Raw genomic sequence first — 26,125 nt, 5'->3', positions numbered from 1 at the left:
GAAATAATACAGAAATAAGGATTGCAGACAAGAATGCCAAGGAAAGCAAAGGGGAGGATGCCGTACGTCATTGAAACAGATTAAGAATTTTTGGAAGAATGAAAGAAAGTGGAGAAAAAATGCCCATCGGGTGGGATCCGAACCCACGACCTCCAGAATACGCGTCTGGTGCGATGACCACTACGCTACCGGCGGGGCTGTTTTTCCCCTCCACTTTCTCGGGCATTTATGTTAAGAGATTTGTTGTGTGCGCTTAAGGGTGTTAGCCAGCGCCACTCGGTCTACTTTCTCCACTTTCTCGGGCTTCTCCACTTTCTTTATTTCTTCCAAAACTTGTTTATCTGTTTCAATGACCTACAGCACCCTCCCCTTTGCTTTCCTTGGTATTCTTGATTGGGAATCCTTATTTATCTCTCTCTCTCTCTCTCTCTATATATATATATATATATATATATATATATATATATATATATATATATATATATATATATATATATATATATATATATATATATATATATATATATATATATATATATATATATATATATATATATATATATATATATATATATATGCATCTTAGCCTCCCCCTACTCTGCATTCATTATTCTCACCCGATCACTTAAAAGCCAGCGTAGTATCCTCTCACAATGGACCCAAAAAGGTCCGTGAAGGAGGGTGTTAATGCGTGTAGTGGAAAGCGAACTGATTTTCTCTAGCGGCACGAAGTCAGACCCCCCCATAGCACGATTGTCGTGGCATCGGCGGGCACGAATACGCTACAGCCAGCAACGTCGCATACGTCAAACGCCGGGCTCGACCGCTCTCCGGATACAGCGACACCTCCCGTTTGTAGACGCGCACAACGGCCCGTTCTGTCGCAGCCCGTGCGCAGTCAAAGGCACAGCCAGCACGGTTGTCCCCCTGCCCTGCTGCATATGCAACACGAAAGCCATCAGCGATTCAGCGCGGCCCCCGATGCAGAAAGTGCGTCGCAGGCGGCAGGCGTTAGGCAAGGAGGTTGGCGTTAGGACATCCCGCGCGCCGCTGTCCCGCGCTCCCATTCGAAGGCACCGGCTGGCTCGGCTCTCCCGCGCTTGTCTCTACGGGGACGTGGTGCGCCGAAAGCCGAAATAGATCGCTCGATCCGCACTACCTGCTGCTGCCCCGCGCTCGCGGTGCGTGCTTGCGAAGATTGTTTATGCTAAAAAGCGCTGCGCGACGTCTCTTTCTGCAGAGCATCCTACAAATCGAGTTGATGCAGCTGGCTTTTACAATCCACAGCTCGGAACGGCCCCTTTCCACACATCTGTTTTTTCTGTCGCCAACCGCGCTCGACAGCATCAAGGAGAAAAAATGTGAACGTTCGAGGAAAAAAAAAAAAAAAGCGGGAGATCGTCACAGAAGCCGTTTTTGCGGCGAAACTCAGGAACGGTTAAGAATAGAAATGACGCCATTCTGGCGTGATTGTTTCGTAAGGAACCAGTTACTACTGCAGGGCTTGCATCCTTGGCGTCTTGTGGAGCCGAGAATAAAAATGCTTTGGCAGTCTGTCGAGCGCAGAACAAAATTGGGTGACCGAAGTCGTCGTCCTATCCCCTCTCCCCCCTTTTTGCATAGGATGAACGGAGAGGTAGAAATAGCACTCTCACCCACGCCACACCCCGGGGACGTAGTTCAGTGTCAGGCGTTGCAGAGCGAACAAGGCTTGGTTCACTAACATTTAGGGCAGCACAAAAAATTAGGCTACAACTAAAGAGGACCGCAGAGTACCCGCCCCATTGTAGAACTTGCAAAACGCGAAACTTTCTTGGTCTGCAGGTGAGCTTGGAATTCCCGTATGGGTGATACGGCTGCAATTTGAAAACGATTTATTGGATTGATATTGTTAGAGAAGATGTGATCTCTAAAAAGTTGTTATCTATTTCCCTCGTTAAAGGAGAATGAGCAGTTCGCAAGTGTGCGCCCGCCGTTATTTCACCGACACCGAGGCCTGCGGTATAACAGAATTAAACAAATAAATGTGTAGAAGCCGTATGCGCAACTTTACGTAGACAGACCTTCTATGTACTGCACGCCGACTGAAATACAGGGCCTCCTTGCTTTACCAGTCCTGTACTGTCCGCAGGCAGACCTAGGACTGCCTGCGCGGACCGAAGGTCCCGCGGGAATAGCGCGTCCCGGGAGTGATAATCGAGGAGGCCCACAGTTCGCTGCTGTTTGCTTTCTTGGGTCTGCAAGTATTTTGCTTATTACTCGACTCAGTCACTTCGGTGAAAGTATACTCTGCGCTGAATAAGTCTGCTGATTCCTAAACGATTACTGCTAAAGGGCAGGGTGTACTAACTCCTTTGGAAAGCATGGGCCGACGCTGTTACAAATTTTATACTGATGTTGCCACAAATCTGTGGAAAGTGTGATTTTGGTTATCGGACTGTTTTCTTTCTATGAAAACGATACCCCTTCGTTCTCCTTGTTTCCCTTTTTCTCTCTCTCCACATCTGTCTCTTCGTGTAAGTAGGCGTCCTCCTGTCACACACACGCACACGCACAAATATGAGCGTATCCTTAGGACCGCACTAGCAGACAAGTTACCACTTTTATTTTGCATTTCGCTTCGTCACTACATTACAATAAAGAGGGTACAAACAGGCAATACGTTAGAGATGTTCGACCAGGCACGCGCGCGCACATATACAAACAAGAACTGACCGAACGTGTTGCTGTTTAATTTTCGTCGCGAGGAAGGGGCGTGTTTTCCCGCAACATTTGAAGCGCTGCCACCGCCTTCCCCGGAAGAGATTCATTCCCTTTCGTGCTCACACGGGCGACGTTTCTGCGCCACGGCTGCTCACCGCGGGCGGCCACCGTCAGCGTCGACCGCACTGACAGCGGCTCACCAGCGTGGCCCCAGTAAAGCTGTTGCTATTACACCGGCCGCCCTTCCCGGCAAATTTGTAGCGCGCGTTCCGCGAGGAGGCGTCTCGCGTGTGACTACTAGTACAAACTAAACAAACAAACACAAGATCACCGGAGTCGAGACGCGCGTGTTCGCGTTGGTAAGTCCCGGCTCGCCGTGGTTGTCGGGAAATGCGGGGCCGGTCGCCTCGAGGGATGTAAACAACTCCAGGAAGCAGCCGGAAATGGACCTGCCCTGTCACTCTCAACATTCGTCGTTCTCAGGAGTCCCACCCTGTCCCCCATTTTGTCGCTGGTGTCTGCACGCGCGCTTCACTCGTTTATTTCGCTCGCCTTTGACTTCCGCGCGAATTGCGCACATGCGTTTCTCTTTTGTTGGTCTGCCCCCTTCTCCCCGGCGTCCTTCCTCCAGGCCTACTTTCCCCCTCTTTTCCTCCTGGGGAGCTGCTCTTGGCTTCGTAGGATAAAGAAGGCAGCGAGGGAAGCGAGCGCCGTAAGGAGAGGACATACAGGTAGATTTGGGCACAGCCCGGTCGGATTCCGGAGAGGCTAAAAACGAGTGTACGGCGGAAGGTGGAAGTGGCAAAGGAAATGAAGAGGCGGCTGCTTACAAGCCGGGAGTGGACAGGGGGAAATATGGCGGGGAACTTCAGCGCAATCTTTTATGCCAAAAGCAACATAAAAGGCGGAAAGGAGCTCCAGCACCCGTGGAAAAGAGTTATCACCGTTTCCGGAGCACCTAACTTGTTATCCGGGGAGGGCTTCTAAAAGTCAAGACACGACATCCGGATGCATTGACGCTTTCTTCGTTCATTCATGCATGTGTTCCGTGAGTTTCGGGTACAGCAAAAGTTACAGAAGAGCGCGGAAGCATTTTTTTTTTTTGGCTAGAGGAAAAAAAAAAAAACCCAATTCCGGCGATTCTAGTCCGAGTCGCGCCGTCTCTTGTGGGTTGCAGCCGGCGGCAGCAGGATGTGCTGCACGAGAAGTGGCCACGGGTGCATCGATGAGCCCTCTGCCGATAGCCCACAACTTGTCGCCCTCCATCCATGCTGTGTTGTGCCAGAGCGCCTGGCCCAAAGGCGTTGCACGAGGCGACGCGCCGACAGCGAGGCTGAGTCACGCCTCTCCCTTTCGTCGCTGCGGCGCGGCCGAATCCCGCACCTCGGAACGCTGCGGCGCGGCCGGCGCGGCCGACTCCTGCATCTCGAAACGCTGCGGCGCGGCCGAATCCCTCAGCGGAGAACGACCCAAACAAGGGCATGTCGCTACGCCCGGAGGCGAGGTCACGGAGACGGCGGCGGCATCGCTCTCCCTTTCCCCATTGGCGGCGCAGCTGACTCACCGCTTCGCTATTCGTCGGAATTCAAACTTCAGGCAGCGAGAGCCCTGATTGGAGCTTTTCGAACTTCTTGGGGCCACAACGAACTTCCCGGGCTATAAAAGAAGCCCGGAGGCTCTCATCGTCGGCATTCCTCGGCGGCTTCTCTCCGGCACCAGTCTCTTCGGAAGCACCGAGTGAAAGGGGTGCTGTCGCCTTTGTGCGAGTTATGTAACGTTTGCTTACCCTGTACATACTGTATATAAATGTTACTTCAAGTTTTCGTCGGCTCGAGAACTTCTTCGCTCGGCTCTGCGCCGCGTCGATAGCGGACGGAGCAAGGCAACATCGCTACACCGGTGACTGCGCTCGGGTGGCCAGTCGCAACAGCGGAGACAGCGTCGGGATGGCTGATTCCCAACCTCGGTGACGAGCAGGAAGGCGAGTCACAACCTTGGTGCCAGCGGTGGGATGGTCATTTCCCAACCTTGGCGACCGCCCTGGGATCCTCATTCCCAACAGTGGTGCCAGCGGTGGGATGGTCATTCCCAACAGCTGCTCCGACCCTGCCGCAACAGAAGCCGAAGGTCAACCGAGACAGCGGGCGAGATTTCTGGCGCCATCACCGGAGCAGTGGGAGGCCGTGCTGACCAGCGTGGTCCTGGAGAACCAGCGTGGCCTGGTGACCCGGGCTCTTCGTGCTGCGCCAGGCCGTGGCATCCCGGACTAGGGACGCCAACCAGAGGGGACGATCACTTCAAGACCAACGCGGGAGATCATCCTCCGCTACTTTACCATTGGTGGCAAATAAACGGGTATACTACTACTACTGGTGCACGCACAATGGAACGCATCATAGCCGACGGGAGTTGCGTGTGCGCCGTGCGCCGACGGTTGGGTGCTTTGCGACGCTTTCCGCGGAAGCCAGTCGGGTGCACAGTTTATGCCAACTTTGGCAAGTAACGGCGTCACGCAGAAACAAATATACAGGGTGTCCCAGCTATCTTGCACCAAGATTTTAAACAAGAGCAACGGCGTTACTCGAAGAAAACCTAGTGCACAATGTTTGCAGTACTGTGGAGAAGCGGGCAGTAATTTTTTAGTTGATGAGACTTCACTAATTCATTTTAATTAATTGTGCATGTCGAGAAGTACTTTCCTAGTCATTAAAGTGTCAATGAGGCACTCGTAAGTACGCACGAGAGGCATATAACTACCCTCAATGCCCTCAAACAGGCTGCCTGTGAGTTAGCCAGAATGAAATAAAGAAAAGCAAGAAAGAAGAAATGGCGACCGCGTTTGTGCCTTATCTGCCACACGCGCCCCGCGAAACTCGCCGTTGCTGCTCCGGCCTTGCATGCCATTATCAAAGCGATACCACGCTGTCTCTTCGCTTCGCTGCTTCGCTGACAGGCGAAGCAGTTGCTTTCAATCAGCCTAGTTGGGGGCGCTGCTTTACGATGCGGCCGGTAGCGCCATCGCGCGGTATTTTTAATATTTCGCGGGGTTAGTCCGTCGCTGAAAATACCGCATTTAGATGCGTCTCGTGGGCACCTAGAAGTGCCTCATTGACGCTTTATAGATTGGGAGAGTACTTCTCGAGTTATATATTTAATTGTAATTAATCAGTTCTAATTAACGAAAAAAATACTGTCCGCTTCTCCACAGTGCTGCAAACATTATGCACTAGGTTTTCTTCGAAATACGCCATTTCTAATTTTAAAAATGTTGGTGCATGATAGGTGGGTCTTCTTGTATATATCGACCCCCTATTTGTTTGCGCCGCTTCAAGTGATGTAAATGTGCTCGCCTAGCTAACCAGGCTCACACCGCTATGGCTATCCACAGTGTGGAAAGGAACGGAATTTGTCAAAGAAATCTGTGTGGTGTTCTATCTCTTCTGCTGGCTACGGAAAACGCTGGTTTGTGTGGGCTCAAGTACTCTGCACAGCCGAGCGCTTCACAGCTTGCATATGTTCAGCACCACTGCTCTTGAAGATTCGCGTCACGGTGTCTGCAGCCTGTCTCTCAAAGTCCCCTGGCATTGGAAAATTAATGTGCCGCTGTCTCAAGCCTATGTGGCACAGTGTTACGTACCATACGAAATCACACACTCCGTAGAGGCGTATTTGAAAACGCTTTATGGCTAACCAACTCAACCAGTTCAGTCTGTCAACATGTTCAATCAATCAATCAATCAATCAATCAATCAATCAATCAATCAATCAATCAATCAATCAATCAATCAATCAATCAATCAATCAATCAATCAATCAATCAATCAATCAATCAAATGGTGAATTAACTCCTCGACCACTCATCGTAACGCACTTTTCCGGAAACGAAGTCATGCACGGTTATGCCAGCGCTGTTGTGTTTGCCCTGGGTATTAAATTTAAACGCCTTTGCATTTAAAGATACGCTTCTTTACAAGCACGGGAGGTAAAAGCGTATGTGACAGCAGCTACAGCGCGATTTCTGAGGTTACTGAACGCAGCCCATACGCCACGCATGAATATTTAAATGCGCTTTTGCTGCCATACTCTAAGAATAACATGAGCGAACGTAGGCTATCAACAATTTAGAGAGCAGCCTGGACACGCGCAAACATTAAAGGAAGAGGTTTTGCGAAACGTTCTGGCGTCACAGGTTAAAGAATATTAAAAAAAAGATCAATACTGCGTGCTTTCCTACACTTTTACGGGACACGTATGTATCACGACCGAGCGTGGCTGTCTCCGGCAATAATAAAGCGTTTCTCTCGGAGCTTTGCTGTATGTTTTGTCACTCTCGGCCGGACCTCCCTTACCTCTGAGAGCAGGCGCTCGAAGCGCGACGCGGACAGCTCGTTTCAGCTAAACGGCTGCCTGTCTCGCTTATCATAAACAAGCGGCGGGTGCGTTTATACAGCCCCGCACGGCGAAGCTCGGTCCCTTCTGGCGAAACATAGTGTCAAGACATTGCGAAGGTTGCGTCAACACCGTCCTGCATGCGGTGACGGATAGACACCCGTGCAGTGGGTCATGGTTCTCGTCGCCCACTCGCCGTCTCCCTTAAATCACGCCCTTCCACATCCTCCAGCCGCCGCCCGTGACACGACACGGGTTCGCGCGGCCATCGGAGTTAATAAAACACGCGTGCGCGCCCCGCGGGGTTCGTTTTCTTTCTGGCGCCAGATATGACAGCTCGAAGACGCATGGGACGAAGCGGGTTAACGCGTAGCTGCGCTTTCGCCCCTGCGATGACCCACCCCGAGAGACGCTTCACCGATGGCGCCGATCTGAGACGTGAGCAAGCGCGCTTGAAATCTCAAGACAAGCGAAAGGCTAAAAATTGGCCACGTGTCTGCCTTTTTTTATTGCCAAATTTCGTCACAGGGCATCCAAGGAATGGAAGGCTACATGCTCAAGTTCACATATTCATAAAAAGAAAGAGAAACAAAACAGGGAGATAGAGTGAGGGGATACAGGCGGCTTCTTAAAAGTACTGTTTGCCTCGCCTTAAGTGTGGTCGAAAGTGGGCAGGATTGAGCGCGCGCCCTGCAATCTAACTTCCCCCTTCTCTACACCGCCCTTCCTCATCCCTCCCGAAACTCTCAAGATGAATGCGATGGAGGTCTGTTCAATGCGATTCAATTCTCCTGTGAACGCACTGCTAGCGCGTCTCCTCTACGTCGTTCTTTCCTCCTCCTTTGGTACCGTCAATCCAACGTGTATTCTTAATTCAAAGAAAGCTCGTACTCTCGGTTATGTACTACATTTTGCCTCAAATACGCCTAACGCTTCCTCAATCGTGCTGAACAGCTGGACATGTATGGGCCATGTCAGCAGTTTTAGTAGTTTGTAACGGTCTTGCCTGTATGCAAAATGTGTCTCAGCATTCTCTCAACTGCTTCAACAGCGGAGCTGCGTAAGCTTAAGCTGTGGCCGTGCCGAACTTAAACAGAAAATTCCGCTCGGCGAAGTGTAGAGGGGTTAAGTGCTAGGCCAAGAAGTGTGCGTCAAGGCGGCGAGGAGGCAAGAAACCCCCGAGAGGTGTTAGGAGTGCGCGCCTCGTGGTCACAATCGAAGCCGGGTCCCTCTTGTTAGGAAACCGACGTCCGTCCGATTGCGCTATCAACGCATTCGGGTTGCTCGGCATTTATTTTGGGTTCGTAGCGGGGGCGTTGGTTTTGGACTTTGGCGGAGTTGAAGCGGGCTTTGGCTTCAGACTTTGGCAGTTTTGATTTTGGTCTTCAGGAGGGTGGATTGTAGACTTTGATTTAACTCAGCTTGCAAGAAGAAAGCTTCGCTTTTTAACAATATTATCTTAAGACAGGGGCAGACCTAAGAAAAGCCAAGTTAAAGCTAGTGAAGACCGGCAACTCCGCTGTTTCCTCCGTCTTCGCACCTCCATTTCGACGGCGGTCGAATTTTTATTCATTCAGCTGTCGGCCCCTTCGTGGTCGTCTCTTGACCGCGACCCCGGATTGTCAACCGACCCAGTTAACTAACGCTTTCGCTTAAAATATGATAAAGAACAACAGCGGCCCCGAAGTATCCCTACAAAAACAACTGAAAGGGCGCCCTAATCAAACTTCCCTGACTTAACGGCCGCCTGTTCTCCTGCTTGAAAAGAACGCTTTGTTTTTTCTTTCCACCCGTGTGATTAGAACGCCCTTTGTGCCGCGCGGTTGGACCCCTCGACGACAGTGACGCCTGCTCCTCAAGGAACACTTGTCTCCGATAACAGCGGACGCAAATGCTCCCCGCAAAGAAAATTAAATAAAGGCTCTGTCAAGTGCGTTCGGGGAGAGAAGCAAAAAGGAGGAGGGAAGGCGCTTCCGCGTCACCAGGAGACGTTTTCACGAGAGCAGCCATCTGAAGCTCATTTTCGCGGCCTCTCTCAACAAAGGTGTCCCAGGGGCCGCAACTGTCCGTGCGTCCATTGGGCTTACTCATGAAGGACCCATAAAAGCGAAAATGAAAGCAACGAGAGAAAAATTGGAAAGCGAAAAAAAATGGGCCCATCTCCCCGCGAGGGGGACTCGAGTAAATGCGTCGCATAGGGGGTGGGTGTATTGCGTTAACGTTTAGTGTTTGGGGGGTTGGTGCTATCACGTGTACACCACGCAGCTATCACGCCGCTAGCCCGCCGCTGAGTCGCCAACGCACGCCGCTGACGACGTAGTTTGAATGAGTCAAGGATATAAGGCGCGTTCGTAGCCTTTGATTCTGTGTCGGCTTTGTGGCGCAGTGGGAAGAGCACCATGTACCTCGCGTTCCGCCCACAGGTAGTGAATGCGTTGTATCAGCAGCTTCTTGACGTAGTTTGAATGAGTCAACGATATAAGGCGCGTTCGTAGCCTTTCATTCTGTGTCGGTTTTGTGGCGCAGTGGGTAGAGCGCCATGTACCTTGCGTTCCGCCCGCAGGTTCGTGGGATCGAAACCAGGCACCGGTAACTGTTATTTCTTTTTATAGTATAGGGGGAGGCTGGCTGCTGCGGACGCCGACGCACGGGTGACATCGTGAGTTATACAAATGCTCTGCATTTAAAATGCGGTTCCCTCAACGGTCACCATCACACGTTACTCGGCTCCGAGCGCAAGGGAGTCTGGAAGACCAGAGGCGGCGCTTCTGAGCCAAGCAAGCGCTCTTAGCGGCCGGCAAAATATGAACGCGGCGGGACGATCTGACTTGCGCATAAAAGCGCGAATGAACAAGACGCAGTGTACGCGCACACCCGCTGCGGAGTTTTAAAGATGACAGCATTTCTTAAACACGAAAACTTTTGGTTCCCTCTGTCTGTCCACGGCCGCTGGATCCAGCGGCCGTGGTCTGTCTGTCCGTCCCTCGATTTAGCCTTCCGGCCAGAGGTTCGAACTTACTGGAACGAGAGTTTCATAGGCAGAACTTTTCCGAACCACCAAACCTGAAAACATAGTTCACACTTGCCAAGATTGTTGAGTAAAAAGAAAACTCGGAACATTGCTGGCGCTAGGCGGGACAAGGACGACGAATTACACACAACTGGAGCGCACCGAGTAAAAAACCGAATGTTCCGAGTAAGAAACCAACTAGCCCCATTTCAAGCTCTGGTTAAAAAGAAAACATTAGAGATATTCGAGACAGAACACCAATGCACGACTGGTACTCGCAGTGTTCTTTTAATGAAAAATAAATGCTCGCTTTATATTTGCGGCAGCAAAAAAAAAAAGTGCGCTTTGAAGAAAGAAATTGACCCAGAAATACAGACAGAGCTCGTAAGCCTCGTGGTGTTGTTCCAGGTTCACCAGTAACGAAAGGTTGCAGTAGATGGCTCGAGCTGAAGAAAGTGGGAAAATTGCATTGAATTTAGCGAACCTCCTCCGTCTTTGTCGGAGGAGGAGCGAGAAGGTGAGAGGTCGGCGGGAAAGGAGAGAGAGAGAAGCATTTACGCGGCAGGTGTGGCAGAAGAGAACATTTGCAGCGAAGTAGGCCGGCAATTTTTTTTAACGTCCCTTCCTCGCCAAAAATGAGAAGGCTTGTTGTTGCTGCCGTGTAACCGACAGCGAGCAATTTAGACGCGGTGGGTTTGACCTCGGCTCGGTTGACTCAGTCACCCTCGGGGAAGGCGAATCAGCATAGCACATTCCTCTTAGCGCGGAGTCCCGTCCGCGCCTCTGACTTTGCACGACGGTCCGGCTGTTCCCACAGATGGCACGGTGCCGATGGCGATGCAGGGAAGGAGCAGCGTCCACTTAACATTGTGTGCCGGTCAGGCGTGCCAGTCGACGCTGTCGGTACGGCGGCGCGCAATGTGTGGTGAAAGGGTAGCTGCTGCTAGTGGGACCCAGTCTCTTCGAGCAGTTAGGGTTCAACCACCTAAACAATTTGGTGACCCCCCTCACCCCCTAGATAGATTTCCACACCCTTTCCCCCCAAGAAAAGATTCCACAACCACGAGCCCCCTGCCCAGGGATTTACACACCCTCTTCCCCACCCCAACACCCCTCCAACACCCCCCTAGGGGGATTTGGACACCCCCCAAAATAGAAATTCTGAATAAACCCCTGCGTCGAGCACGAAGGGATAGCGGCAGCGAGTTGCTTATTACGCCTTTTAGGTATTTGCTGTGCTTCCGTTTGGGTTGATGTCTTCTGTTGTGGTAAAGAAGGTATTCGTAACACACCAAATTGAACGGCGAAGTCTCCAACCGATTGTGCGGACGTGGTATTTATCTGTTCTTTCGTCCCCATCCCTGCGCTGTTTTCCCCGACATGTCATGCCACCAACTAGCCCAAACTCAAGCTGTAGTGTTAAATTTAACCACTGTAACCGATGTAGGTTCTGACTGACATTTTCTTGGTAGATGGGCCATCTGGAACCCTGACGAAAACTCGAAACCCAATATTTTGGGACCGGCGCTGTGCACCTTCGGCACTGCCGAGTAGCTTTGTCTAGACGGATCCATCATTTCATTAGTCGTTGAGTAAGAGCCAGGCTTACGTAATTCGTTCCTTGTTCAGTCAGGCCAACATTCTGTAAATATTTCGCATAAATATGCAATTTAAAACCTATCTCAACGTGTTCGTCGTCGTCATTATTTCTGAAACGAGAGGCACTACGCAGACAGAAGGAAACGAATAAAGAGCGAATATTATAGCCACGATAAAACGTGACGTAGAATCTGCTTTTCCTCGACGGGAAAAAAAAGGACCTGTCTGTTTTAGATCCCTGTCTCTGGCTGCAATCGCTCCGTCTAAATCTGACGGCTGAAAAAAAAAAGGATACAATATGCCCCGTCTATCGAATTTCGCGTGTCGCGACAGATATTCCTCTTGCGAGGAAGACACGCCCTCCTGAGCCGGCGCGTCGCAAATTCGTGCTTTGTGAGCACTCAGCGGAGCGGCGATCGCCTAAGTACATCGAGCGCTTTCTATCAGCGCCGAGCACCGCAAAGCCCATGTACCCTTCGTGCGCCGCCCGCGTTGTGTCGTCGCTGATAAGTTAAAAAAGCCCGGTCGTTCACGGCTGGGTCGCTCCTTTCAACCATTACTCGGAGGACTTCACCGCCTGTCGGACACGCCGCCATTAAGGAAATTGGATTTCGCTTACAAGGAGGCCGCGCCAGACCGCCGTGGAGTTTGGTACGCCGCCAGACTGAGCTGAAACTTCGCCACGCACAAGCCCGAGAGCGATTGTTCCCGTCACCAAAGGCGGTGAAGTTGAACAAAAAGCGTTCGAGCTGTACATTTATCGGAACGAGGGCGCTGCATTGCTACATGCTGAAAAGCAAGAAAGCCCTTATGCTGGTAAACAGGGCGTGCAGCGCCAACGTGACAAAGCCAGGGCACCGTTTTGATGCGTTAATACACTCTAAGGCAAAAAGGACTAAAATAGGGACTAAAATACAGCCGTTAGTCTTCGCGGGCGACCGTTCATCTTCAAGGGGAGTATCTGCGGCAGAGTAAGTGCCGTGTGCATAAATTCGGACTAACTGTTCGTCCCCGCCGATCTATAAGGAGTAACGGGAAGACGAAACGCATGCAGTTAGTCTCTTGGCTGCGTCGTTAATCCCTAATGTCGTCGTCGTTGCCCTTTCGCGCATATGTCTGCGAACAGTTTTATATTTCCAAAACACAAGGCATTGCAGTCACTGGGTGCTTTAGATGGTGCCACGGGAGAAAATATTGATGTTAGTTATAAGAAAATCGCCTAGGGTTAGTAGAGCGGCGGGTAATGGCAAGGAGCGGCGAAGCGCGATTGTCATACGCTTCTCGGCGAGGTTATGTTGATACGCTGTGTTGCATACGATGCGTGCGAGGTAATAACGGCCAATGAAAGCTTTCAAGCGTCTTAACAGTAACTCAAAAATTAGTGACAATAGCAAAAGTGGATTCCTGAGCGTAATGAATATGTATATGTTTAACAGACTAGAAAAAAACGCATGTTGCTTATGACAACTGCAAAACGAAAATGCTCGCTACAGGTAAGCGTCTCGAAGTTATCTTTTACACTCGGTACATAATTGCTTTGGGCACCAAAGCTATGACAATGCTGCAACCGCTGTAAAACCCGCTTGCATTTCACAGTCGCAATCGTCTAGCGACGCGAATTTGAAGAATTCAGGCTAAGCAACACCGAATTCGCTTTCGCCGATGCAGGAAAATATGGCATGTTTCCTTATTCTGACACTCACACAGACGACACCTTTCACATACGTTACATAGAGCACTTAACATATGTATCGAACACTAAGAAAGCACTTAGCTTGCGCTAAGTTGTGCGGAAACAAATGAGTCGTCCGATCGCCCAGCTACCTATCTCAACTAGGCGACGACGAGTTGATTGTTATTTACGAAAAAACTATGGTTGTGAGGCTCTACTTCGAATCGAACTGAGCAATAGTCCCTAAACCTAGCAAAGCGCTAAGCGCAAGGCGCAAAACGCGGTCACGTTCGCTTGCACAGATAGAAATTCGGGCACCAGTTGCAATGGATCTGTTGCGTTATGCACAGAACTACACGCTGTACACTTGAATATTATCTGCCGCCGAAACCACCCGGCGGCGTGGTCCAGCGGATAGCGCGTCGGGTTCGTCGTGTGCAATTCCGGGCGTCAGGGGTTCGATCCCTGCCGGTGCTGAAGTTTTTTTCTTTTTTCTGCACTCTACGCAGTTCGTCCTTGGGGAGTATCGGAACGGACCATCCGGGTGGGGGACTAACCGTTCGTCCCCTCGCAGTTAGTCCCCAAAGGGACTAATGATTGTGGCAGAGGCCGTTAGTCCCCGAAAGGACGAACTTTTAGTCCTTTTTGCCTAAGAGTGTATCTTTGCTATATAGTCCACCTGACCGAATGTGGCGACAGCAAGGCGATCAATGCAATATCGGAACGTACAGCGGGCGTACGTCCCTTTCTTTTACTCGGAGTGATTGCGCAAATTCTCTTCGCGCTAATGACTGTGAGCTGATGTCAACCGCTGACTACTGGGAAGTGCTGGCTTTTTAAAGGGAAGCTGCCACAATTGAGTCGAGGGGTTGGGCCGGTGAGGGACGTACCGTGAGCCGGGTCATTCCGCAGTAAGTGGAATTCGAGCGCAAATCACAGTGGGCCGCAATAATGTGAACTGCAGGGCAAAGCACGTGATAACAAAAGTAATAGTCCCGGCACAATCATTTAAACCCTACTGTGTTGCGCCAAGCCCGAATAGCCGCAGTGTCGCAGGGCTGCCACGGGATATGGTTGAGTATCCGCGTGTGCATGCAAACACCACCCCGAACACTGCGAGCAAATGCCAATTCAAGCACAAATTTTAGCCATTTTCGCCGTTGTCGAACACAGTTGAGGTGCTCGCTTGCTCGCTGTGGTGCCAGTTCCTATCGCTGTAATGACAATGCGGTACCCATCAATAGGATCATCCGCCATCAGTGCCGATGAATGAGGTAGAACATCGAGGTGCCTCAGTCATTAGTCTTAACAGCAAACATGCCCTTCGAAACATCTCCTTCGCTCGTGCCAAATGGCAGGGTGCACGGATTGCCCCAGTGACAGATGTAGTATTCTCTGCTGTGGAATTCGAATTGTGTTGCAGAGCTTCAACGCTTCGCTCTGATTTTAATTCGTAGACTTAAGGTGTCATCAAAGAGGTTAAAAGGAGACCCAAGTCAGGGTGCAAGGTTCCAAGAGAGCATCCGGTAACGACATCCGGCGCACATATTCTATCGAATGTTGACTGTGATCGATAAAATACTTCCTGCACAGATTGACGCCACGGACCGGGGCAGAAATTTTTCGCGATTGCGGCATTGTCATCGCTGCAGTGCTACGGAGTTTGCCACGCGAATGCGCATAGAATAAATTGCGACAGGAGTAGCTCAATCGGCTTCGGCTCATGGGGCAGAGGTGCGAACTCATGCTGCGCATCCCGTCAGTGAGTGATGTAATTTCTTCCCTGTTCTTGTACCTTTAAGCTAGGATTAAGAGAAGCGGAGGCGCCCTGGCGAGGGACGTAGGTGTGTACGCACCCGCGCCGTGTGCCGGAGGCCCCTGTTGCGGGCCTGGGGCGCGTCCTCGGGCACGGACAGGCGGTCGGGCGAAGGCGGTGCCTGGTGCGACGGGGACGGCTGCGACTGCAGCGACTGCGGCTGACCGGAGGCGTCCGACGGACTGCTGCCCCCGCTCGGCTCGTCGTCGCGCCGGACCATGCCGCCGCCGCCTCCCTGCTCCAGGCAGTCGATCTGCGTCAGGCTCTTGCTCCGGTGCGCCTGCACGGACAGACAAGGGAATCACAAAGATGCCACGTCGGCAAAAGAAGGGAAGCAGTTAGAGGAGGAGGGTAGGTAAATCTCATGCTCCTCTGTTGATGAGGTTAGCTCCCTTGCCGAAGGACCACAGCCCAAGCAGCACGTCGTTAACAACATCTGTAGGGTGCAGTCGATACTGCAGAGACGCTGCACCAGGCGGACCGTGTCTGGTCCGAATTGAAATAGAGATGGCTAGGCGCGTAGGACTCGCTAACATCTCTCTCGCAAACTGTATTTTGTGTGTGTATGTGCGTGTGGACGACGTCTTCGATTTCAGCTGCAGGACTTCTCCGTCCAGAACAGGATTGGCAGTAACCTGCGACCGCTAAGCAGTGCCGCCGACCAATTATGGACTCCGTGGTTGGAAATCCCCCATTTTACCCAACACCGTCGAATGTTTTTGAGCCCACGTTTTGTTCCACACGTACGTGTAGCCTACAACCGACAGCACGCCTCACAGCTGGGCCATAAAAAATGCAAACGTTAGGAAAAGAACTGCATGCGTGTGCGGTTCATGATGGTGATCGTGCTCGTAGCGGGGCGATGATGAGTCCACAGCGCTTTTCCCGTTTGGGGATGGCACGAGACGACCATTGCGCCTTCACATGGCGCTCCATGTACTTATCTACCTTCAGAACCAGCAAAGCATCAAAACATCACCGCAAGTAACCGCCATGGAGCATAACGGAGGAAATAATACACAAGGCCAGTTCGACAGTATAAACTTTTATTTGGACGAAGCATTAAACTCAGGCCAGTCAGAAGCTCACTCACTCCTCGCAACATGAGAGGCTGTTCAATCTTCCACTGATAACGGGAGGTGTTGCTGAAACCCCCGCCGTTACCTTCATGTTCACCTAAGTTTAAGCCTACAGCAGTGATAATATATGCTGGGAATTCACCAGACAATCAATACAGAAAAGCTCCCTAAGAAGGCAGCGGGTCAAGGACTGCCTTCTCTGTTTAATAGGTGCTAACTACAATGCTTGGAGAAGTATCCTATAATCCGCCTGCGCATCCCGGTAGCCCCTTTTGCAGTTTTCTCGATGACGCTTTTCGGCACGCTCCTTTACTTAGTTCTTCATATTTTCTTTTTTGTCCATCCGTTCGCTCCATAGCTCATTATTCTTGCCAAGACTTGTACCATCGAGGCAATCACCCTCTGCATAGGACCGAAGAAACGACACGTGCGCGCGTATCGATCTAAGACGCCGTGTCGATAGCAGCCCGGAAACATTACGGCGCCCCAAATGCCCTTTACCGTCGTCCATGACCTAATGCTATTATATATCCAGCGCAGGTACGCCTAAAATATTGGCTGTCAACATCTTTCATGGCCTCAACTTTTCCAGCTCCACGATAATCAGCATCTGCAGTCTCACGTATTACCGCATAGGGTAGCAACCGAGCTGAATGTTTGACCCACACAATTGCTGCAACCAGTTCACATTTTTATCTGATGTGCAGCAGCGTTACCCTGTCACCCTGTCACAAGGATATATATATATATATATGTATATATATATCGAAAGGCGTGGGTTCGGTCCCCACTCTGGGCGCGTGTTTTTCTTTCTTTCTTTCTCACGTAATTATTAATAAAAAAATATTGTAACGTCACTAACGGTAAAAAATAGTCCAACCATTCCCCTATGCCTTCTTTGGCGTTGTAGACTGCGGACATTTCTTTCTCTCTCTCTCTCTCTCTCTCTCTCTCTCTCTATATATATATATATATATATATATATATATATATATTGTAACGTGGCGGCAGGACAGACGACATGAACGATGAGACAGTCGAACGATCTATTTACAGATTATTTACATGGCGGCCAAGCCACAGCCCGCGCAGGCTGAGCGCACAGACAGATCTTCGTCGTCGTAGGCTGGGATTACCGAGCCGCGTTACGTTGCCCTCATCATCGTCTTCTCGTGACAATATATATATATATATATGTATATATATATATATATGTATATATATATATATATATATATATATATATATATATATATATATATATATATGGGTATGGGTTTGGAAATGAGGGGCTCGTTAGGAAATACAGAAAGAAATGCCGGCAGTCTACAACGCCAAAGAAGGCATAGGGGAATGGTTATACAATTTTTTTACCGTTAGTGACGTTACATTATTTTTTTATTATTAATTACGTGAGAAAGAAAGAAAGAAAAACACGCGCCCAGAGTGGGGACCGAACCCACGCCTTTCGATTAGATCTCGAATGCCTTACCAATTCGGCTATCTGGGCGACTGTGTTCTCCTTCACTTTCTGGGGTATTTATATTTACTGCAACTGTATCTGACGCTTGAGGGTGGTATATATATATATATATATATATATATATATATATATATATATATATATATATATATATATATATATATATATATATATATATATATATATATATATATATATATATATATATATGTATATATATATATATATATATATATCCCTCAGACATGGTGTAGTTCACTTCAGGAAAGATCACATCCTAGATGAGGACTGCGCCTAGGAGCGCAGACAGGGTCGTAATACCACCGCCGTGCAATGTCCGATAAAGCTGTGTTGCCCACATGCCAGCCCCGGATGCGGTACACTGTTTACGACGGAACTGAAGGCGAAGCAAGCGGACGTTTCTTGGCACCGGCTGGCACTAACGGCAAACATGTCGCGGCCTGTGCCAAGTGCCCGGCACGATGGTGGTAAGAAATGACCGCGCCCCTCGATTTTCCCGTAGACAAGCGCCCGTTTTGTGCGCCCATTTTCCGTTAGCGAGCATGGGCTCTCAGCGCCGGTCGCTGCAACAGCCATAAGAGAAGTTAATCTCGTTACATGCTCAAATGGGGCGCCATTTCAGCGGTCGGTGCAGAAATCAGTCTCCACGCCGGTCAAGGGGTTCTCCTTCTATAGATGCGATATATCATTTGTATTCTACGAGTCCTGTCATGGTTTGAATCCACGCTGACCATGCTAAAACGACAGTGCTTATATAGTTACTTGGTGACGTCCATAAAGGCCCGCGCAATTTTAAGGCAAAGTCCTTCGCAATGCCTGTTATTAGGCGCAAGAATGGAAACTTCCCTCACAACCATGCTTCCCCGGTCTATTCTATAAAATGCTCTGATTGGCTTGTTGGTGTACTACAGCTAAACGAAAATGGCGCTTAAAACAGGAGGCGAATAGGAAGAACGACGACACATATTCCCACCATCTGTGTCATTGTTCTTCCTGTTTGGTTCTTGTTTTTTTTTATTAAGCCCTCTTTTTTTAGCAGTCTTTTTTTTTAGTGGTCTCGGGTTGACTTATCGCGAGCGAGAGGTCAACCCGAACCGGCCCTCTGATTGCCACATTTAAAGGAGCCATGAAGACGAAATACAAGTCGGGTTTATTAGAAAGACTGCTTAGTCCCGATAACAATGATACCAATATCATCGCAATCTTCGAACAGATAACGGAGATATTAAAGAAAACGTGTGAAGCAGTCGTGACCCCCTAGCCGATTTCCCGCAACTTTTCTATGACGTCACAGAACCTTGTTTGTGCAATTGGCGGTCGCCTAACTGATCTGTCGCGACGACACATGACTGGACGTCTGTAATGGGGCCTCTAGTTCGATTTGACCGCATCACTTGAATGCTAACGTGCAGTTAACGCTCTGAAAATTATGTTTTATTGTTGGCCCGTATGACGTCATTCTTGCTCATAACACGGTGTCACTGTGGCGCAAAATTTGAAAGTTTTTAAATACTTCTTTATTTTTTTCCCTTAAAAAACACCTTTTGTGGCTGTAATGGAGTTGAGTGAGATACTGAATCTTAGTTCTTTCAAATTAGACGAAGTTGCATTCCCACTTCAGGGCCCCTTTAAGTGGTACCCCACTGAAGGTTGGGCAGAACCCGGCCAATGCGCTTGGCTGCTGACGGAGCGAAAGAGGGTGCCGCCTGTTCGGCCGCGCACCCGGGTCTCGAAAGAGATTAAACGAGAAATTCTCCGCGTTGCACGCATGGCATGGGTGTTTTCAAATACCGCACGGTGTCCAGCCACGTCGGGAATAAACACCCGGACGTATCATCTGATATCTATATCTAATATAGATATAAATGTACGCAGCAGCGTCGTGTATAAACCAACGAGGGAAGGAAGAAACTGCTGGAGCACGCACCACCTCCATTCGGGAGCGGCATAGACGGCTCTAATTGGCATCTGCGATTCCGACCGCCCCCTTTCCCTAACTGTTATTTCCCCCAGGTCTGCGGGCGAGATGAGAAGGGGAGGCTTGTGTGCACGGGCGGCCGCTAGGTGTGGACGTGACTCTTGCGCGGACTCCCCGACGATCAAATCTGTCTGCCCAGCACGTGGGCCCAACGACATTGCCCGGCAGGGGGGGAGTGGCAGAGCGGGATGATCCCTCTCAACCTTGCCGGTGCGGCCCCCTTGCGCACAAACACGAACGAACGCACACATGGTCGGACGCTGTCCATAATAAAGCGACCGGGCAGCCGGCCGACGTATACATAGCAAATTGGCGGTGTTGCCTTTTCGCTCCCGCGCGCACGCTGAGCGTCAGCGATGTCCGATGGCCAGGCCAAGTGGTGGATTCCTAAAGGTCAACCAGAGGTGGGACCCGCCGAGGGCAGTAATGCCCGATGCGTGTGTATACAAGCCCGCAAGCAACGATTCCCCTTTTATTCGTTTTTTTTTTCTCGTGTCTCGAAACACAAAAATTCAAACGAATTTCGTCTAACGACGTCGATAATTGAAACGCGAAGCTTTCTTGCGTGCGACAATCAAATGGCGAAGTGCCAAAGTCAAAGTCGATGCATGTAGAGTACGAGCGTCAACGATCGAAGTGCTACCCGCCTCCGAGTCAAAGTTCATACTCAGACGACAGCAAGCAAATCCCTCACGAGTAAACTGAGGTCAAAAACGATCCAAACCCTCAAATTTGAAACAACTCTTTGATGAGGTGGGGGGGGGGGGCTATCTCACCGGAATCTATCTTTTTACCCCGATAAATATATTTGATGCTGAATTTTTGCAACCGTAGAAATTCCCGTAGGTGAATTTCTAAGTTAGTGATGATGCACCTGCGGCGAGCCGAGAAAGTGTAGTGGGTGACGACGCTCAGCGTTCATTTCACGCAAACGTTGGATCTGCCCAGGCTAGGACACGGCGCCATGCAGAGCGTCATGCTTGCATTGCGTGATGTGCCATTTGAGTCAAATGGCGCGTTCGGCTTGGGCACTCACCCAAGTTTGCCTTCTTGATGGCGCTGATTGATCACTGCGGGGCGCGGTGGCGAACACGACGTGCCGGAATTAGAGGACCGGTCATCACCGCGTACATGTACAAAGATGCCGCCGAAGTAAATGTTCGGCTAGCTAGCTTTGCCAGCCTTCACGTGAGCGCTAAAACAGCTTACACCCTCCATAGAGACCTTTTGTTACACGCCCCTTGTTAGGGCGCAACGACCTCGTCTTAATTACCGCCGAAATCGTCACTAATGTCGCTTCGCAAAGTTACTGCTGGCGCACACAGACACCCGCCCCGCCTTCCGCCGGCACAAAATATCAAAAGAGTGCCGAGAAATACCGGGGAAGCGAAAGGGAGCCAGAGGCCACCAGAGACGAACGCTAAATCGATTTTTTTGTCTCGCCCGGCGGACTGTCTTGCTTCTATCACCAGCCGAAATTAATGCGTGGGTGAACCGAGCTAATCGCCCCACTGCTACGTTATTGGTATTATGCAGGTTTTCTTATATTTTTATTTTCCACGCATTCTAACCTTTATTCTATTATATATCAAATCAGCGCCAAATGAACATGTCGGTAGCGCTCACGCGAATTAGCTTTTAATAACTGCGGCATCTGGCCCGATATTACTTACCATTGGTGCCTTCAACCATATATGACGGTGTCCCCGTTTTATCTTTCCGGTGGTGTGGCGGGCAGAACCTTTTTTTTCAGAATATAGCGTATATTTAGGTCGCGAAACAGGTACCAATAACCAATTCGCTTGTTTTTAAGCTGTGGGTTTTTGGGGTTATTGGTGCGTCACCCTGTGACCTTCCCAGAAAATCCGCGATGCCGAAGCGTCCGAAGCCTCCTGCTAAAAGGCTTCCGAGCCAGCAACAAGGAGGGTGACTTGTTTGGAAAGCGCCGCGTGAGCAATCAGCTTGCGTGACACGACCGGGGACGTATGCTCTTCCGTTTTCTAAAGACGACAGTCTTTCTTGGGCTACTTAAATGCAGAAATTTTGGTCTGTCTGTATGTCAATATATCTGCCTGTGACTCGATTCAGCCACCCGGCCAAAGTGAGCCTGCGCAATACTATTATATACTAACAACCAAATCTGAACGTCTGAGTCCAGTGGCAAACTTTATACGTGTCAACATTGTTGAACCAGAGCAAAACATTACGCAAATATAAGGCAGAAAATAAATACATAAATGATATTTGCTGAGTTCCCTTATAAGAAAAATCATGAATGCCTGGTTTTTGCGATATAAAATGAACACATCATCTGCAAAAAATCGCCGCCTGCTGTTGCCAGCGCCCCTTTAGCTCCTGGCGGAATCTTCGGAAACCAAACGGCAACAGTAACGAAAGGTTCCACTAGGTAGATTCCACGTTCCGCCCGGAATGCACGTGGAGCAAGGCTATGATAGCAAGGCAACGTGGTTCTATAAACATTGCAGTAGGGTGCCTCCAATCTCGCGCGTCTTCGCCGTGCGGCAGCGCTGGCATCGAGGCACCCGGCCTAGAGCAGTAGAACGCGGTAAATTTAAACTGACTTCAGCAAACATCTAGCGTGTTTATCTTGGGAGGAGCGAGACGAGAGATGAACAGCATGAGAGGTGAGCAGGAAAGAGAAGGGAGGCATTTACTTGGCAGGGGCGCCACTCGACTATCATCTTTCGTCGACATTTACAACGAAAGGAGCAGATACGCGGCCATTTTTTAATTGTTACTCCTCCTTGTTCATTATTTCCTCTTCCACCTGCTTTGGCTGTCCCTTTCGCACTACAAACGCGTTTACCAGTCCCTCTCAATTTAATAAACTAAAGGGGAGCCATCCTGGCATTCAATTTTATTAAAATCGGCCAATTCCTGCGACTGCCACTGCTATGTGCCTTGCCCAGTCTTTAATGTTGAATTGTCGACATTTACCATCGTTTGGCGTTACACATATCGAGCTCCTACAAAGTTTCATGCACGCCCTCAAGCATGCACTTCCCTGTGCTCGCATCCTAAATTATGACAGACTCAGCCCTTCGGACTAGGTTGTTTATTGCCTAGTGGGCGTCACTGTGGCGGTCGTTCAAGCAAGAGTCAATTTCCCGCTCCTCGTCTCTGACCTCATTCATAACAGCGATGCACTGCGAAGAAGCCACTGCATGGGGAACGCGAATGTTGGAATCGAAGTTGCCATTAAGAGAAAATCAAATGGGCCCTTTATTGGCGGTGCTTAGCTCGTTGTTTTCTGTAATGATAATAAAAAAAAAAAACTAGTTGCGAATCAGCCCGGCGGCGCTGTCCCTACATATCGCATAAAGATTTTGTACTGTGTCACTTTTCTTTTTCATTGTGCTTGATCGCCTGTATCCCAGATCCCCTCTCGGTCATATTGCAGATATAAGGTAAAAAAAAATGTGCTCAGGTCGCGGCTTCTGTGTTAAATAATCTGTTATGTCGCCTGCTCTCAAAACAACTGTCTAATCCGAACACTCGGAATTGGACGAAGCACCAAATTTTTGTTACTTAAAGTTAAAGGCTCACTAAAGGGTGGAAACAAGTTGGCCTGTATCCATGGGTTACGGTGCCGAGAATTTGAATGCATCATTCTCGCAACTAGCAGTTGTCGAGTAAGGCAGAAAACCCCAGAAACGCGAAAACAGGGGACGACGCCCCGTACGCTTTTGGGTATGACGTCACAAAGGTGGTGAACGGCGAGAGCTCATTGGAGAAGCCTGTATAGCTGTTTTACTGAAATAAACAGTTCCGAAGTAGTTGAGGACGTAAATCGAGGCTTTCCGCGAGCTTCATTAGAAGCGGCAAAAGGAACAAGGTGCGCTGCAGCTGGTTAAGCAAGGCGCCCGAGCTTCCAATCTCCCGTTCTCCGAGCGCGAAGAAGGGTAGGAGGAGGAGTAACACTTTATTCAAAATTTTGCTGTCGGTTAAGCGCGCCCGGTCCGAACGTAGTCGCCCGTAATACGGACTTACTGCGAGTGGCTAGCTGACCGATCCGCCCGTTCGCCTGGAGCCGCCGTTGATAATCCGTAAAGCGTGCGTCGCTCTGCCCTTGTTAACTTCGAGCCAGGGGGAGTGCGGGCAGCGAGTCGACACGGCTGCCGCGAACGGTGTTTATTTCCCACTAGGTTCGCGCCGCGCGAGAGAAGATAGTATGAAATGGCTGTGACCGCCAGGCAAGGCGAAGTGAAGGTGCCCTCCTGAACGGCACCAGCAGGGAGCCCGGGACGCCGCGCTTGATAGTCGAAACGGCGTTGGTTGCTTCGAAAGCGGCTTCGCCGCAGCCCTCCATGCTTGCAGCTGGGTCAATAGGGCCTGGGACACCGAAATTGGCGAGCACACCGGTCACTCGAGCATCTAAATGCGTTTCTCATTCGGTCTGTGAAAAATCATAAAAGTCCAACCTGGCCTCCTTTGCCAGAGAAACTTTGCCATAGCCGGCCATGGCTCGGAGACGTAAAAGCTACCGTTGCCAGCGTTTACGCTCTAGACCATACCGGTCCTGCGGGCACTTTTCTCCTAAATTGTGACGAAATGGCTACGTTACGAAAAAATGAATGCGGGTGAGAGAAACGCCAGCTTTATTTACTTATTTCTCAGCAAAAATAATGCATCGTTGCTGGTCGAACAAAATCCGAGAGATTTAAAAAAAAGTATGATCTTTCAGTTAGAACAAAAGTTCATTCGGCCTTTAGTGTCCCTTCAAGGGCAGTGAAAGCGCGTAAGAGCAACAAAACGCTGGTGCGACTTGAGGGGGCGGTCTACTGGGCAGGGTAGGCATTTTATGTGAAATGGTATTACAGCTGATCGGGGTTATTTTAGTTGTTTGTTTATGCCGGGAGCGTTGGCAGGACCTTAAATGTGTAGCTAAGGAACTTCAAAATACACTGAAGGAGGAGAAAATGACAAGAGACGAATAGAAGACAGCAACCAAATTATTGGCTGCAACACAGTTTCAAAGTGCCGTTTCCGACTAAACACGAAGGACTAACGACTTAATATTCCTCGATTGACTCTGTATAGCTCTTCCCACTCCACAAGGTTCAAGTGAGAAATCACAAAGTCAAGCAAGACTAATTGTAATTGAGATGGCGCTTCGGGACAGTAGGCACGCATCAGCAAAATGGGGGCCCAGTACACCTCCAGTACACCGCCAAATGTATGTATGTATGAATGTATGTATGTATGTGTATGTGTGTCTGTATGTATGTATGTATGTATGTATGTATGTATGTATGTATGTATGTATGTATGTATGTACGTATGTATGTGTCTGTATGTATGTATGTGTATGTATGTATGCATGTGTATGTATGTATGTATGTATGTATGTATGCATGTATGCATGTATGTATGTATGTATGTATGTATGTATGTATGTATGTATGTATGTATGTATGTATGTATGCATGTATGTATGCATGTATGTATGTATGTATGTATGTATGTATGTATGTATGTATGTATGTATGTGTGTGTATGCATATATGTATGTATGTATGCACGTATGTTTGTATGTATGTGTCTGTATGCATGCATGTATGCATGTGTGTGTATGTATGTGTGTGTATGTGTATGCAGGTATGCATGTATGCATGCTGTATGTGTGTGTGTGTATGTATGTATGTATGTATGTATGTATGTATGTATGTATGTATGTATGTATGTATGTATGTATGTATGTATGTATGTATTGTACTATAGAAAGAAATGAAGGTCCACCAGCAGGCGTAAATTGCCTCGCCTAGGGGCGGACACCGGAACGCCTGCTGGTGTAGGGGAGGTGGGATACGGAGGAAAGAGTAGAACAAGGAAAGAATGGGAAAGGCGAACAAAGGCATGCTAAAGCATAAAACACCAGTACAGAGTGTCTGGTAGCCCGCAAACTTTTTGTCGTTGGCTGCCGGCAAAGCTGCGATGCCGGAGGATATTCCTCGAACAGTCAGTCCATGATCACTGTCTACACGCGGGCGCGACACAAAGCTAGTCCTGTTCTTCCCTCAGTGCGAACTGGTGCTGCGTCGACGAGGGTTCGTACGGCAGAGTTATTCCTAGCCGAAACATCGCGAAGGACTGCACTGGAAACTTGGGAATACAGATAGGCCGATAGCGACTGCTGGCACTACTGTGAAGGAAACGCTATTTGCGTGCAGCCCGAATATACCTAAGGTTATTTATCTCCAAGCTCGCTTCGTTAATTTCGCTTTGCAAACAAGCCGAGGGGGCATATACGCTCCTCTCCCGCAAGTTAATCGTATCCCGTTCCGCCCCTTCCCAATTTCCGTGGCGCGAGAAATTTCATCAGCCCAAAAGCGACTCCTCGAGGGCAGTTCCGAG

General features: G+C 49.5%; 1 protein-coding gene and 1 non-coding gene across 11 annotated transcripts in view; both read right to left on the bottom strand.

Moving 5' to 3' along the window:
• Positions 1–26,125, bottom strand: part of LOC144144358 (pleckstrin homology domain-containing family G member 5-like) — a 609,370-nt gene that overhangs the window by 141,887 nt on the left and 441,358 nt on the right. For all 10 annotated transcript variants that reach the window (XM_077675777.1, XM_077675773.1, XM_077675771.1 and 7 more), the window contains one exon: positions 15,230–15,469. In XM_077675777.1, coding sequence (XP_077531903.1) covers positions 15,230–15,469 — 240 coding nt within the window. The remainder of the gene's footprint in view (positions 1–15,229; positions 15,470–26,125) is intronic.
• On the bottom strand, positions 123–195 carry Trnat-cgu (transfer RNA threonine (anticodon CGU)). Its single transcript has one exon. It is a non-coding gene; the product is annotated as a tRNA-Thr (tRNA).

The sequence above is a fragment of the Haemaphysalis longicornis genome, unplaced genomic scaffold (genome assembly GCF_048455015.1).
Source record: "Haemaphysalis longicornis isolate Haplotype H1 unplaced genomic scaffold, Haemaphysalis longicornis Haplotype H1 scaffold_7, whole genome shotgun sequence".
Classification (NCBI taxonomy): Eukaryota; Metazoa; Arthropoda; class Arachnida; order Ixodida; family Ixodidae; genus Haemaphysalis; species Haemaphysalis longicornis.
This window is presented reverse-complemented; position numbering and strand designations above follow the sequence as displayed.